This window comes from Serinus canaria, chromosome Z, assembly GCF_022539315.1.
Source record: "Serinus canaria isolate serCan28SL12 chromosome Z, serCan2020, whole genome shotgun sequence".
Classification (NCBI taxonomy): Eukaryota; Metazoa; Chordata; class Aves; order Passeriformes; family Fringillidae; genus Serinus; species Serinus canaria.
Window position 1 is genome coordinate 54,815,713 of NC_066343.1, and position 16,270 is coordinate 54,831,982.

Sequence of the window (16,270 nt, forward strand, 5' to 3'; positions counted from 1 at the left end):
TTCGCTAGTGTCTTTGTACAGTCAATGGTGATTCGCCTTTTAGTTACCTCAATACAATAAGCAAAGTGACTTACCATTCTTGCTGACATCCAGTTCCCTGAGATTAATGAGATTTGCAATGGATGCTGGCAATGTGGTTAGATCATTGTCTGGCAAACTCAGCTTGTGTAGAGACTGACAGTTAAAAAGTTGCTATTGAAACAAAGGAAAAAGTGAATGTGATTTTCTCTCAGTTTTCTCTATACAGCTTTTGTTTTTAACCCCTTGAAACTTCTGATCTCATGGCCTGAAGACCAAGCTATTTAGGTTTTTGTCTACCAAAAATTTTTAAATAGTTTCATTGAAAATTTACTCATTACAACTCTTAAGAAAGCAAAAAACTGTAGATGGTTACAAGGCAGCAGTTATGCTTAATCCTTCCTACAAATGCCTTCCAGGATCTCAGAAACTGTGACCAGTAGTTACATATAGACCTGCAAACACTGCAAAACATTTCCTATGATAGACGTGCCATGTGACAGCCCAGAGGTAAGTAGAGTTTATTCAAGAAGAAAAAATTGACAGACACATCTTTTGGAGTTAAATCATTCTGGAACACAGGATTTCAGTAGGTATTCACCTGCTCTAAAAGTATAAATTTCATTTTTTTATGTCTTCCAATATTTTTTCCTGTTCATGCTTCCTACTTGAAGCACAAAAAAATAAAAAATAAAAAAAAAGTTGAAAAAAACTTGAAAACTAGTGAAAAAAATGAAACTAGTCAAAGTTCAAGTACAGAAAACTGTCTAATCTCTTCTGAATACATTCATTACCATCTTTATCAAATAGTAGTTCAGAGCCAGATCTCTTCTTAAATGCAGGGTACCTAGAGACTCTTTTTCAAAAGCTTAACAAATTGACAAAGTAGGGCAAATAATCTTAATATAATGAAAGAAAAAACCTCACAAGATATTCAGGAAACTTACAGAAATTATAAAATAAATATCTCTAAGAAAGCAATTTAAAAGATTAATCTGAAAAATTTATGATGAGTTTTCCTTTCATGACAGCTTTGGATAAGATCATTCATAAATGCCTTGACTTAGTGATTTTGGAATTTCTGAGAAAATATCAGAAAAAACAGGAAGGGTTCATTGACTAAAAAATTTATGGCAATCACTACCATACCATGAGCTCAGTTTGACCAAAATTTTTTGTGTCTCTTTAAACTACAAGGCCACTATTTGAACCAGAGACTGAAAATGCCCCAATTCCTGTAAAAGCTGCACATACCCCACCAGAACAAAAGCAGACATGAATTAGCTAGATGGACAGTTAAAGGAATAAGCTTTAACTTGTCTACTGCTGTTTCCAACTCTTCAGAAATATGCCTGTTAGAACTTATTTATCATTAAGGCTTTGAAGAGTTTCAAGTCACTTAGGATACATTGATGAGCTCAGGTGTTTTGGAGCCATTCCCTTATTTCAAGAATATATACCTAGATTCTTTCCTTGGAAAGCAATAATCTAAACTCTTGGAATCATTAGAAATTTCTCTGACACGCAGCACAAGGAACTGCAAGATCACCTAAAGGAAAATGGAAGGGGAAGGGAGGATGATGTTGACCTGGCAATTGTTCCTTTTGTTGCTCTTTTTCAGCGTTTACATACTCATAATTACTTGTAGAAAATGCAGGCAGCCACATAATTAAAGACTATTTTACTAAGGAATTCTTTTTTCTTCCAAACATCAGAGTGAGAGAGAGAAGTAAAACTGTTACAGTTTGAGCTTTTCAGCTCAAATGCACACTGTGGCTCCTGGGGTAAAAAAGGGTACTTTTTCAGATGTGATTTAGCACATAGGATGAAGGAGGATGAAAGAATTCCAAGTGCAAAGTCAATTTTGAAGCTGAGACTATGCACCAACATTTCACGTAAAGTCAATTCCTTCCCTACCACAACCTTTCTCCCCTCCACGTTGCTTATATTGTGCCCTTTAGTCAGCTAAATTAAGAAGCTACACTATAAGAACTGACTTTTGAAATAAGCTGGAATTCTGAAAAGATTCAGAGCAATTAAAAAAATCCAACAGCCACACTGGTGGATCATAAGGTTGACAAACAGCCTCAAAAGAGTTGTGTTGTGGCAAACAAAGGCGAGATCACAAAACACCACAGGGGCAAAGATGAGTGGAAATGTCTTAATAGAGTTTCAGAAAACTAGAGAGGGCCTGCTAAGTATCAACCCTTCATATTTGAAATGGCTTAATAAAGTGTTTTTCGAAGCTGGAAGATTAAACAAAATGGAAAAGGAATATACAGCTTGAAACTCTGGGTCCCTATTGGCTAGGATAGTTTCAAATATTACAGATCTTCCCCTACAGTTCTGCTCGGAAGTTTAATTATAAAAATTTTGGTCAAATGAATAAAAATCACTTTGACTACATCTTCACTACCCCTAATCTCTCTGCTTGTGTCCTTCGCCATATTTGAATTTATATGGGGGGTGTTTTCTTTTGAAAATTGAAAGGGTAGCAAAAAAAAAAAAAAAGACCAAAATTACTTAAAAGCTGGAAAAAAATCTTTCATTTCTCAGAAATATGCCTTTAAGTATGACTTATTCTAATATAAAAACATATTAACTTGAAGCAATTGTAGGATATTACATGTCCCTGAAGTTAAGAAAATAAAACCAAAATCTGAAAAGGAACAAAAGGCAAATGTTCAAGCAATCTTTCTGATCAGATGGATAATTAAACTGTAGACTGGACTAAGGCAAGTGCTAGCCTACCCACTTCACAGTGCAGAGAAATAGATTTATTAGCCAGTCTTTTCTGCTTTGTAACTCTCTTGAGCTAGATCTGTCTGAAATGAGCAATTTCATTCCAATTCATGCAACAAAATACTCCAGCTGGAATGCACAAACTTTCAGTCTACCAAGGCTGCTTCATGGCAAACTGTGGCCCAAAAGCTGAAGCTGGACACTATTAGCTTCTACAATGCCGGTAAACACGCGATACGTGTACCTAGAAGGAAAATCATCCAACATACCTTTGGAAGCTCTTCAATCTGATTAGCATCTAAATACAGTTCTTCCAAGGTCTTTTCAAAAGCAAAAATCTCCTTAGGCACCTGTTCCAGGCTGCAGTGAGAATAATCAAGTGTAGTCACAGTTTCCTCCTCTCCACGCAGACAGCGGCATGGCACCAGCCGCAAAAACAAATTCCGCTTGGTTGTCATTTTCAGGCACTGTAAAAAGGAAATTGGTCAATTTAAAAACCAAGACAACCTCAGAAATACTCACGTGCAGTTTCTCAATATTCCACCGACTACTAAATACTGAAAAGAAGTAACATATATATGTTCCTGCATATATATTTATATACACATGAGACATAGTGAGACGCACGGACTTATTTTCTTTTAAATACAACAGAACTCTGATGACATTAAATGGGGTTAACACACCTGCAGATACCAGAAGATGAAGCCGAAGTTTAGCCTATGACTTGTCACCAATTAACACAATCTTACACTGCAGAGAATCAGAGAACTTTGAAATGGGCACTTCTGAACTGTCAATTATGCCTTTACAATACAGCTTATCCCACTTTTACAAAGTTCAGTAAGATATTTTTGTTTAGTATTATAAGATTCACTCTCTGCAGAGAATTAAATGTAGCTATAGGAAATATAATCAGCATGGGTTTTTTTGTACACGTAAATTCACACACCTTAATTTCAAATCCCTCATTTAATGACAGAATAAAAGAAAAAAAAAACCAGCTTCTACCAACTGTTCTACCTGCAGTTTAAACAGACAGATCTCCAAGGTAACAACATGACCTCTTCTTGCAACTTCATTCCCTTTTGAAAACTTCAACACATCTTGCTGTGCATACACTTCAGCTTGCGATGGGAATGTACCTTTAAACTCATTGCTACAACAGTTCCCTCTATTCTCCATGACTTCTACATTATCCCTATTCAACCTGAGAAGGCAAACCTAAATGGTGCTGTCTTGCTAATCACTCGACAGCATACACCAGCAATGCTCCTGTCTCTTTTCTCCTCGGCAACAGCACAAGTTTAGGTCTCTTTCTCTAATAAGCAATGGATTTTCACAAAATCTTCAGAATGTCACCTCAGGTTTCAAGTTTGGTTGAAATTAGATGACAGACTCAATTTTTCAAGAAGGACCAACATATGCAGACAAACAACATGATCATGTCAGCTTCATTTCCTCAGGAAATTGGCCTAAAAATACATACTTCCCCAAAACAGCACTGAGTATTTATTTTCTCAATCAAACTGCCAACACTCCAAATGAAAATATGCCTTTTTTATCTCTTTTTTTTTTTGAACTGCTGAAATTATATTTCAGCTTCTGGACTAGTGACAGGAAAGTTTCTCCTCCAAACGCCAAAAAAGTCTTTCAGACACATTTAGTAGACTGCACTTCAACATTCAGACAGTATGTTAGTAATCCAGGGAGAAAATAAAATACCATGCCCATGGCACTATGTAAAGTCACAAGCAAGACCCCTTTTCTCACTAAGACACAGAAACAAGTAATGCACTTGGATTTTCCTCTATGAGCAACTTAGCTTTCCAAATATTTCACAGTATGCGTAATTCATATGACAACAGATCAAGGGACCGCTATACTTTAGTGTTTTCATTAACCAGAAGTAGAATTTACCATACAGGCTGTCAACAGTCAGATTCTACATACATCCATTAAAAAAAATGCAATAAAAATTTTCATTAGAATAGTGGGATGTCAAAACCTCTTTTTTTAACAATGCTTCCATGTTGCTAGAATTTTCTTACAACTTTGATTATCAGAACACAATATTTCCCATAAAACTGCAGCCATTTTTAAACAAAAAGTGATTTTTTTTTAAATATTTAACTGTATTGCAATACAAAGAGATTGGAGACTGCAAATTTCACACAGGGATCTTCACAAAATGGGAAAGTCAGCAAAATAGATAGCATAACCTTCTCCTGCCTCTTTCACAGGAACAGGCTCAAGCATGACATCCTCTAGCCACCCACAGACAGATGCCAAGGATGCTATGGAAGCTGATGTGCTCACTGGATCAAAGTTATCCATGCCTTCTCCAAGCCTCTCATGCTGCACATGAAAGCACAAGTTGAATTCCCTGGCCAACATCCGAAAGCAAAAAAGCCTTTGACAAAAAGAAATTTTGTCGCATTTTGCTAGCAGTTCAGAGAATGGCAAAGCTGTGAAAAAACACAATACTTCCGAAAGAAGCATCAACAGCAGTCTCTTCAAACACGAGTATAAACAGAAGAACATATGTCATGGAAACAAGCATTGGAAGCAGTGATTGTACATGTGAATTGATTACCAGAAGTCTGGCAGGGAAAGGCACACCTATATCCCACCAGCTGCAGCCGTCAATAAGTTCACTTTGTCCAGCCATTTCAACTTCTGAGAACTATAGTTTGAAAGCAGAATTTAAAGTAGTTTACTATATGCTTCATATAAATAATCTAAAAAAAGATACTACTTGCTATTCAATTCCTTTAAACACACTCATTACACTGTTTGCCCCTCTTCTTCAGTGGCTGTTCTTTTCACATGAAGTCCTACTTCTCCATGTCTCTACCAGATCTCATAAAGCCTAACAATGCAAAACCCATACACATACCTAGTTTTCCTAACTTATTCCTTTAATTTGTAAGAGATATCATGAGCTTTTGGAAGGCGTGGGGGAAGAAAGATCTGGTAAAAGATCACATGCATCCACAGCACCACAAACAGATTAGTTAACAAATGCCTGGTCAATATCACAGTGCTGGGTCATATCTCCTTCAGTCACCATGTCTCTTTAAGTACTGAAACTCCTATCACATCTTAAGCTAAAACAGTCAAAACTCATACCTGAGTATCAAATAAACAACCACCTGCCAAAGCACTGGGTTTGACCGACCTGGGTATATATCTACTTGTATATCTATTTGTAACTCTTCAAAACCCAGAATGAACTAAGAAAACTTCATTTAAGTGAAGGCAGGAAAGTGCAATGTGATTTATTTCAAAATTATTTCATGTTTGTTCAAATTTTACTTATCTACACATACAGGAAGAACTGTTTAACACTCATGTTCTACAACAGAGATGGCTGCCAATACCAGGAAATTGGTGCGTCAGGCTAGTGGCAGGAAGCATTCCCCACCACCATTTCTCTACAATATGTATTTTATAAACCAACAGTCAGACATACACACTTCTTATCTGTCTTTGTCTACCCATCTTGTGGTCAGCTGCCCAGGCAGAAAAATTGTAATGGATGAAAGGAATGAAAAAATACAGAAGAGAATCCACTGTTAGAACCATCAAAGACGGGAAAATGTAATTTCACACACATGTGCTTTTATTATGTTGCTCAAATAGGAACTTCTCCATGTTTAGTTTGAGTAAATACACACAATGTAAAAAGGGACACAAAGGATAGTGATTTTTTTTTTCCTGTCCATCAAACAGGCAAGTCTAGCAGGAAGAAAAATCTCGATTTCCTAATGTACCACAACATCAGACTACCTGAAGCACCAAATTCAACAATGTAAAATTGTCTTGCAGACCTAAAACATTGTGATGGCTTATTTTTCTCCACCACTTAACAACTCCAGTTCTTTATGAGGCAGATATAATAAAGACCTCAAGAAAAAAAAAGAAAAACCTGAAACACAAAAAACCCCCTCTTGTTCCCTAAATCATTAGATTAAACACAAGTTTACCTGAGGTTCAGTGTTCACAGCCAGACGGAAAATTATGACCTTTATATAGTTCTTATGTTGTTTTGCAGGGCTTTTTTTCATTTCTTGAAGGAACAGGAAGGGAAAAACACTCTGCACAAGCTGCAGGTGTATATCTGCTCCACCTTGGACAATGGTCTGTAGGGGAATCTCTGTTCTAGTGCCTGGAGCACCTTTGCCCCCTCCTTCACTGGCTCTGGTGTCTACAGGGTTGTCTCACATATTCCCACTTTTCTTGCCTGGCTATTGTACAGTTGGTTTTAATACTTCCTTAAACATGTTATCACAGAGGTGCTACAAGACTGCTGACTGACTCAGCTTCGGCCAGTAGTGGGTCCATCTTGGAAACAGCTGGAATAAGTTCTAGCTAGCATGGGGCCAGCTTCAGGCAGCTTCTGCACCTGGTGAAATCACATCTGCAGATCCCCTGTAGGATCCCAGAAGATAAGGGGCTAATGTGTTTGTCTCAAACACCAATAGCAGGGTGGCTGTGGCACTAACCAAGGACTTTAGGTAACAAGAGCCAAGAACTGTTGCAATAACATGCTGTGAGAAAGGACAAGATGTGACTGGACAAGAGGCCACACAGAGGTAGGACAGCACTTTTCTGGGACAAAGGTCTTTGATCTACCTCCTGGAGATAAGCACAGCTCAGTACAGCACAGAGAAATGAGGTGGAGAAGCAGGCACAGACTGTATGAGGGGGACGAGACCACCAAAGACCCAAAGCCCTCTGACCCATTTCCACCAAGACCTGGAAAAACAGACAGTGCATGATGACTAATTAACATATGAAAATCCAAAACTTTTCTCCAGATCAGGGAAAACTTGCCAATTAAAAAGGCACCCAAATCCAAGCCCAATTCCATGGGTGTCCACTGGACATGCTATTGGCTGGCTCAATACTGGAGTCAGGACTGGCTCTCTCTCTCTTACTCCCTCTCTCTCATCTTTAATTTGCCTTTGTCTCCTTCTTTTCACCCTATCCCTTTATCCAAAATCTACTGCTGTGTACTTACATTAGGAGTTGTAGGACTAACATACCAACTTGCATGCCATATTTAATTAACTAACAAAACTTCATAAGTTTTTGTGGGCTCTCTAATTTTAGTTATTCCTTTTGAAAAGCGTCTACAAATCTTGGGTTCTCCCTTCCCCTTTCAGGAGGGACATCATACCCCAACTACTAAATCCTTGCCATCTACACCCAATATGAACTATAAACAGTAAAACTGAATAGAATTCAATCATGTAAATTACTGTAAAATGAAGCTGAAAAGAAAAGCATTGGTTTGAAGACAATGCAAGTAAATAAGATCAACAGCAAGCTTGGGTATACACTACATTCTAATCCAGAAGACACTAGCATCATTCAGTGAACCACCATTCTTCCCTTTAACTCTGATGAGTCCCTGCATACTCCCATCATCCAAATACCTGGCATTACAACAGCATCTGGAGACCTGCTAGAACCCCATGGGATATTTGCAATTTAACCTCAAATAGAGCTTAGGATTGCAGTAATTTTGTCCTCAATCTATGTTAAATTGTTTTGAAATTAGTCCCTTAGATTTCCTGTCAGATGCTAACAGGATGAGATCACTCATGGTCAAGAAAGAGCTGTTTTCCCATCCCAGGCCTTGTAAAAGGATGTTACATCAGCAGCAATTGAAAATGAAACCAGGTATCAGACGTCGATACAGAAAGTCAAGTCAAACTAGGCACACAAAATACACAGTGAAGTACTTTTTAGTCCACCTCACTGTCTACAAACTAGTGAAGAATTATGGAGCTGAGCACATATAAACACAGAAAAGGGAAAAATTGTGTTTGGGAGCACATAACCTAACATGCTGCCTGACAAATACAGAAAGGCTTAACTGACCAACTGACAGAAGTCTCAACATTTTCATGTCGAAACAAAGAATTATGAAAAAGCTCACAAGGTTTTTCCTCTGCCTAAAGCAGAAACAAGGACCACAGAAGACACCAAAACACAAGCTTTGTGGTTTCTCAATGAGAGATGCTATATTGTGAAAAGTAACAGCACACTTTACGTGAATGTCTTCCAGTTAAAAACAGCACTAATTCTCATGAATTTGGGAAAACTATAAACAACACAGCTGTTTCTAGAAGGAACAAAAAACATCCTAGGTTTTTACAGTAAACAGAGCACAGAATTATTCACTCTTTAAACCCAAAGTACTTGGTGCCTCTTACTTATCAGGAAATCATGGGGGTGGGAGGGGGAAAGTGTGTAGGGCTGGCACTAAGGCTTGGTACAGACTTCCCCTAAGATCAATCCAGTCCTCTTGGGCAGGAAAGGTGAAGTCTTAAAATAACAAACTGGAACCACTATTTTGCACACTCTAGCTTGAAAGTGTGTTTCTCTTCAATCTTTTTGCTTGTCATCTTTGGAAAACAAAAGGATGGTTCACACCTGATGGCCCCTGAAACACGCAAAGACAACCTGCACTGTGAAGAAGCTTTTCCTGTCTAAGGATCACTGGCATTCTCTTGTTGAGGTGGAAAAGCCTCTTTTAGTGACAATGCCAGCTTCAGGTATTTTCACTTCTTCCTCCCTTTTCATCCCAGCTATTGCTCTGTGTCTCTTCTAGAAAAAAAAAAAAAAAATCCCCAAAATGGACTGGTTATGTCATACATTTCACTGAACGAGACTGGCATACAAGTACAAACAAATGAACCAAAGTACTGCACTCTGGAAAAAGAACAAGTGGGTGGAAATAAAATGGACACCATTTTAATATGAAGCTATAATCTGAGGCTCCCGGTTCTGGCATAAAAGCAAATGCTCAACTGCATCCATGGCTGTGTGTCCTCATGCAGGCAAGAAACATCAAAAAACACACTGTTTGCTCACAGACAGCATTCAGAGAAAAAGAAATAAAAGCCATTACTCTTGAAATAACAATAGTGAATGGTAACAACAGGAGGAAGAACATGTTAGTAAATACAGTGAATGGCCAATTGTTAAATGAAAACATATTATGGATGCTTGCTAAATTTTTGGAGAAAACTAAGGGAACAAAGAACACAGAAATCAGGTTTTTTTTACTGATCCAGCCTACCAGAATGTAACCAAACCCAGGCATTCTCTACTCCTAACTTAATAAATACCAAGCTCAAAGTTTTTCTTGGGGTTAATTACTTTGCAAGTTCTCAGGCCTCTATACATTAAAATAACCAAAACAAATCACCTGAAACCATCCACCCATCTCCAAGGGCCAGTGCAGCAAGATAATTTCAGTTAACTACCAGAAAAGCAATGTCAGTTATGAATTCTGGAGACATTTGCCTAAATTATCTCTTTTTTGCATTCTATAAATAAATTCTAACCAAATTTCAATTTACCATTTCTATTTTGCTCTGATTTAAAATAATCAGAAATCCTTTACACAATTAGAATGTGAAGCTTCTCATCAAACCATAGTATAAAATCTTACTTGTTGCAGTTACAATGCTGTTACCTGTATCAGTAACATTTTCTTTATGCAACAACAACAGCGTTTTCCTGTTTTACTGGAATTAAAGACTCTCTAATTAGGTATATATTCTAACAGATACTTTCTAGCTGAAAAGTTAACCTAAACTGCCTGCACTAAACAAACCTCAGGAGTTAATTTTGACAAGTAAAATCCACCCTAAGCATATCAAAAGAACTGTTTAGAATAATTATTTCTATTTATTTTCTGCAATAAAGCAGTCATCAGTACTTGGCCTTATCATGGCAAAAGCTTAACAATAACAAAATCAGAATGACTCCGTCAAAATAGAACAAATGTTTTATTTTTAAACCAAGAAGAAAAAATCTCTGGCAAATAACCTATGTAATAAAATACTCTATTTCAAGTACAGCCTTTAACTGAAATGCAGTAATACTCAACATCCTTATAAGCCTAGACCAAGACATCAGTAAATCAGATGTGTATAGGAGTATAGATCTGTTATTCAATAACCCTAGTATTTTTTGGAGAGAGACAACATGACTCAGCACACATCCAAGAAGTTCCTGCAGGTCATTGATGGTAACTTCTTGACGTAAGTGGTAGAAGAGCCAACAAGGGAAGTTGGGGGCAGCCTTGCTTGTAGCAACCATGAGATGGTGGAACTCAAGATCCTGCGTAGAGGAGGTAAAGCAGCAATCAGGACTAGAACCCTAAACATCCAGAGAGAAAACGTCAGCCTTTTCAAAGACCTGCTTAGCAGAATCTCATGAGTTAGGGCTGTAGAGAAGAAGGAGGCCCAAGAAAGCTGGTCAATATTCAAGCATTATTTAACTTCCTCCAAGCTCAAGACCAGTGCATTCCCATGAACCAGAAATTAAGCAAAGGGGCCAGGAACCCTTTTGTGGATGAGCAGGGAGTTTCTAACCAATCTTGAACAGAAGAATGAAATTTATGAAATGTGGAAAAAGGGACAGGCCACATGGGAGGATGACAGGAACATTGTCACAGAATGCAAGGAGGTGACAAGGAAAGCCAAAACCCACTTCCAGCTGAGTCTGTAAAAGAATATTAAGGACAACAAGCAGGGCTTCTACAAGTAGATCATCAGAAAAAGGATTAACAGGGAATATGTGGGGTCACTGCTGAATCAGATAGTTGGCCCAGTGAAGGAAGACCGAGAGAAGCCAGAATTACTCAATGCCTTCTTTCCTTCAGTGTTAACTGCTGAGGCCAGCCCTCAGGAATCCCAGAACTTGGGGCAAGGACAGGAAGGCTGGAGAAAGGAAGACCTACTCCTGGTAATTGAGGGTTTAACTAGACAGGCTTAACATTCATAAATCCATGGGTCTTGGGTGATGGGATGTACACACAGGTGCTGAGGGAGCTAGTAGATGACGTTGCTAAGCCACTCTCCATCATCTTTGAAAAACCATGGAGAGGTGCCCAATGACTGGACAAAGGACAAAGTTAGTCTCATCTTCAGAAATAGCATGAAGAACCCAGGAAACTATTGGCCAGTCAGCCTCACCTCCATCCCTGGAAAGGAAATGGAACAGAACATTCTGGAGGTCAGAGCCAAGCATGCAGAAGAAAAGAAGGTCATCAGGAGCAGTCAGCAGGGATTCCCCAAGGGGAAATCGTGCTTGACCAATCTCTTGTGATGGCAGGGCAGGATGGGTAGGTGAGGGGAGAGCAGTGGTTGTTGTCTGCCCCCACTTCACCAAGGCTTTGGACACCATCTCCCATAACATCCTCATAGGCAAGCACAGGAAATGTGGTTTAGATGAATGGACAGTGGGGTAGACCAAGGACTGGCTGAATGGCAGAGCTCAGAGGGTCAGGATCAGGGCAGCAGAATCCAGTTGGAGGCCTGTAGTCAGTGGTGCTCCTCAGGGATCAATACTGGGTCCAGCCTCACTCAATTTGTTTATCCCTGGCCTGGATGAAGGGATCCAAGGTACCCTCAGCAGGTTTGCTGAGGATCCAAACTGGCTGTGGCTGACACACCTGAAGGCTCTGCTGCCTTTGGGCTGGGCCTTGGTGGGCTGCAGAGTTGGACAGAGAGAACCCTAATGGGGTTCAACCAGGGCAAGTGCAGGGTGCTGCACCTGGGGAGGAATAACCCCAAGTAGCAGCACAGGCTGGGCTGCCCCACTAAAGAGCAGCTCTGCAGAGAAGCACCTGGGAGCCTTGGTGGATCACAAGGTGACAAAGAGCCAGCAGTGTGCCCTTGTGGCCAGGAGGCCCAGTGGGATCCTGGGCTGCACTGGGAAGAGTGTGGCCAACAGGTCAAGGGAGCTGATCCTGCCCCTCTACTGGGCCCTGGTGAGGCCACATCTGGAGTGCTTGTCCAGTTCTGGGCTCCTCAGTACCAGAGAGACAAGGAGCTCCTGGAGAGCATCCAGCAAAGGGGCACAAAGATGGTGAGGGGTCTGGAGCATCTCTCTTATGAAGAGAGACTGAGAGAGATGGGCCTGTTGAGTCTAGAGAAGAGAAGACTGAGAGGGCATCTCATCAATGCATATAAATATCTGAAAGGTGGGTGCCAAGAGCATGGTGCCAGACTTCTCAGTGGTGCCCAGACACTGGACAAGAAGTAATGGCAATAAACTAAAACACAAGAACTTTCACCTCAAGATGAGGAAGAAATTCTTTACGTTGAAGGTGGCAGAGCACTAGAACAGGCTGCCCAAAGAGGTCATGGTATCTCCCTCTCTGAAGACAGTCGAAACCCAGATAGACCTGTTTCTTTTTAACCCGCTCAGGTGATCCTGCTTTGGATGAGATGATCTCCAGGGGTTTCTTGTAACTGTAACTCTTCCGTGATTCTGTGAATTTAAGGCAAGATCTTTCATAGCAATATCCTCACAAAAAAAAAGGAGAGAGAAAAATTACAGATTAAGTTTACTGGGAAAAAAAAAATTTAAAATGTTCAGATAAAAAAAAAGTAAGAAGTATAGTTGCTTGGTTAAGTATTAATATTCACTTTTCACAATAACACTACCTAACAATACACAGCAACACACACACAATGTCATAACACAATTGCAACCCAGTAGCTGCAAGTATGTTCTCACACATTTTCTTTTGCTCTTTTTCTAAGACAGCCCTAGAAAATAACTTCCATCTGGACAGTAAATCTATCCAAGTAAGTGCCAGTGTAACACTTCCTCTAAAGAATGGTTTCTAATTGGATACCATTAACAACACTGCTGAGATTTGCATTAGATCTGAGCTTCATTTCTGATGTTTCACTTGATTGCATATTCTTTGGGTGTGTATTTGTCGTGTTACTAAGAAAACCTTAAGAGGGAGGAATAAATTGATTTTTAAAACTACTGCATTTGAATCTCATCTACTTCTCTTCCTTAGATTAAAAAAAAAAAAGCACTATATAAATGCAGTGATTTTTACAACAGCAAACTGAAGTAGAAAGGAAACTGCAGGAGTCCCACAAATCTTCATGGAATACGCAACAACACAAGGTTCTTTAAAAGCCATGACATTAATGTTTTCAGATGGCTAAAAAATTCCTTACATTATTGAACTGACACAGTTTGGATTTAATTTTTCTCATTTTTAAGTTAATACATAGCCAGAAATATGAAATATTTATCCCAACAGGATACTGAAGTGCACTCCATCCCCACTAGCCACATTTTTTCTTAAATATGCAGTCGAAATAATCATAGCTACTATATACCTAGTAATCACAGCTATTTGGTACAGCTAACTGGAACTAAGCTACTTCACAACTGCTTTGCTTTCCGAATCCACTAATTTCCCATAAAATAACCTCATTTTCTTTCACTGCTACTGTGAAAAAGATCCATGGAAACAAATTCCTCACTTTCTATACAAAGAAAACAATGAAAATTAAATACACAAAGCAACCAGACTAAAGGATGGCAAGCTTCTAGCAGAGCTAAAAAAACATAATAAACAGCTTATGCTTCAGGTTTAGTTTTTTGATGGATTACTACTGTATGAGAAAATATTTTTTCACATACAGTCAACATCTATTCCAGAAAGTAAGAGATAATGTCTTAATTCCTCTATTAATACCACCACATTAAAAAGAGATGAACGAGCACAGTGAAGTGAAGGCAAGAGCAAACGCTAGCCATTTGCCCATAAGAAGCAACAAACCTTATGGTGCAGCAAGCACAGCTGAGGCAGTGCAGCAACAGCATGGATTATTAGCTCAGTGGAGAATGCCAAAGCACACAAAGCTTACAGCATTGTAGGCTACACAAAAGGTTAGAAAACACAAGCATGTGCACATGCTTCTCTCTACTAAAGCATATGCTATTTCTAGAAATGCCAAATAAAATATGCAGAAGATTTTGCATCCTTTGAACCAGTATTTTATAGTCTCAAAATTAAAGTAATTGGGGAGTCAATATTCATTAACATTTCCACAATCTGAGCAGGGCTATTAATAAAATCAGAGCAGATGGAAGCTGCTGTCATATGTTGTTGGGGATTTTTTTCTGGGGCAGAAGGGGGACTAGGCAGTAACAGTTCCTCTACAGGAATTCATAAAGACCTTCTGACAACTAAATATTCTATTGGGTACTCTTTTTATTCATAGAAAATACTTGCCTCTAAAAACCCTTATACTATGAGGCAAAAGCAAGTTAGTGCCATCTGCACTGGCATCATTTAATAAAGAAAAAAGCTGATTCTGAACATGTGTTGCTTTTCCATAGAGCTCTGAAATCAAATCAAACTTTGCCTTGTTAACAGTTTTCACATTTTGTATATGCTCTCTAGCTAAAAAATGTCAACACACCAGTAAGAGACAAAGTATATGATGTGATGCATGTCTAGGCTTTAGAGCAGCAAACCAAAAAGGACAGTAGGAGGCACAACAAAAATTTCTAGCATTTTTTCAAGTACCTTTTATCCAAGTTTTCCAAATAAATATGCTTATCATTTCTAAGAACTGAAAAGAAAAATTACAAAACTCAGTATTCTCAAGTTGTCAAACCATAAGCTTGTGTCCACTTAGTGGACACTGAGCTTTAAATCAGAATTATTTTCCTTTTTCATGTATTTCCCTTTCATGTAAATAAGTATAACTTGGGTCTTCAACAGATATTAAGAGTTAAAAAAACCAGCTTTCAAAGTAACATGAGATGTGATGCAGAATAAAACTCAAGTGCTTTGAAGGCAATTATAACAAAATATGAATAAATAGGAGGATTTCTATTTTTACACATTAGGCAGTTGGTCCAGAGGAAAGAAAAATAACATACTTACCACTGTGTTACTTTCTTCTCCCTGCTGCTTCTTCCCTGAGCTTTCAAAGTCAACATTCTGTGTAAGAGAAAGGGACAAATTTTAGTAATACTAGATAAGAACAAACTAGTATTTTATTGTATTGTATTAGATATTTTCTTGGCTTTCATAGCTTCGGTTTTGTTAAAAGAAAAGCTTTACATGTGTATGAACAAGAGCTTGAATATTTCAGAGTACTTGAGAGACTTCCAAGACAGCAAAACTGCATGTATTCTTTTAAAGGAGATCATTCTTGTGTGTACAAAACACTGCTTTTTATCCTGGTTTTATTTTAACGCACTCTGCCTACAAAGTTGTTTCAATTTTACTCCTTTTATAGTTACTATATTAAAATACTAATATTTTAATATTAATACACAGATTTCTCTTGCACACAGTTCTGAATAATTCCAAGAAAAAATAGAAGGATGAAAAGAGTACATTTTTGCATGTTAATTTTAGGAATTTTTTAGGAAGTTGCAACATAAGGCGTAACAGATCTGATGCTAACTTCAGTGACGTAGAACAATTAAAAACAAATTAAAGCATCCAGTGTTTTTGACTGAACACACACAAAATTAGTTGGCTGGAGTGATGGGAAGGATTAATTTTGCCTCCAACAAAGGCAGAAGTAGAACATATCTTCAGAGGGATTAAATGACAACTGTAGTCAGACAGATCATCTAACCAAACACAAAGTTATGTAGAGCAGATAAGAAGCTAAGTCAAGCAGAGTATAATCTGTCAAATTCT

At 38.4% G+C, this 16,270-nt stretch overlaps 1 protein-coding gene across 6 annotated transcripts in view; it reads right to left on the reverse strand.

The window, feature by feature from the left end:
* ERBIN (erbb2 interacting protein) overlaps nucleotides 1–16,270 on the reverse strand; it is a 117,086-nt gene that overhangs the window by 59,974 nt on the left and 40,842 nt on the right. For all 6 annotated transcript variants that reach the window (XM_050986537.1, XM_050986534.1, XM_050986536.1 and 3 more), the window contains 3 exons: nucleotides 15,500–15,556; nucleotides 3,030–3,227; nucleotides 75–192 (listed from right to left, as the gene is read on the reverse strand). In XM_050986537.1, the coding sequence (XP_050842494.1) occupies nucleotides 75–192; nucleotides 3,030–3,218 (307 nt within the window). In that variant the 5' untranslated portion in view covers nucleotides 3,219–3,227; nucleotides 15,500–15,556. The remainder of the gene's footprint in view (nucleotides 1–74; nucleotides 193–3,029; nucleotides 3,228–15,499; nucleotides 15,557–16,270) is intronic.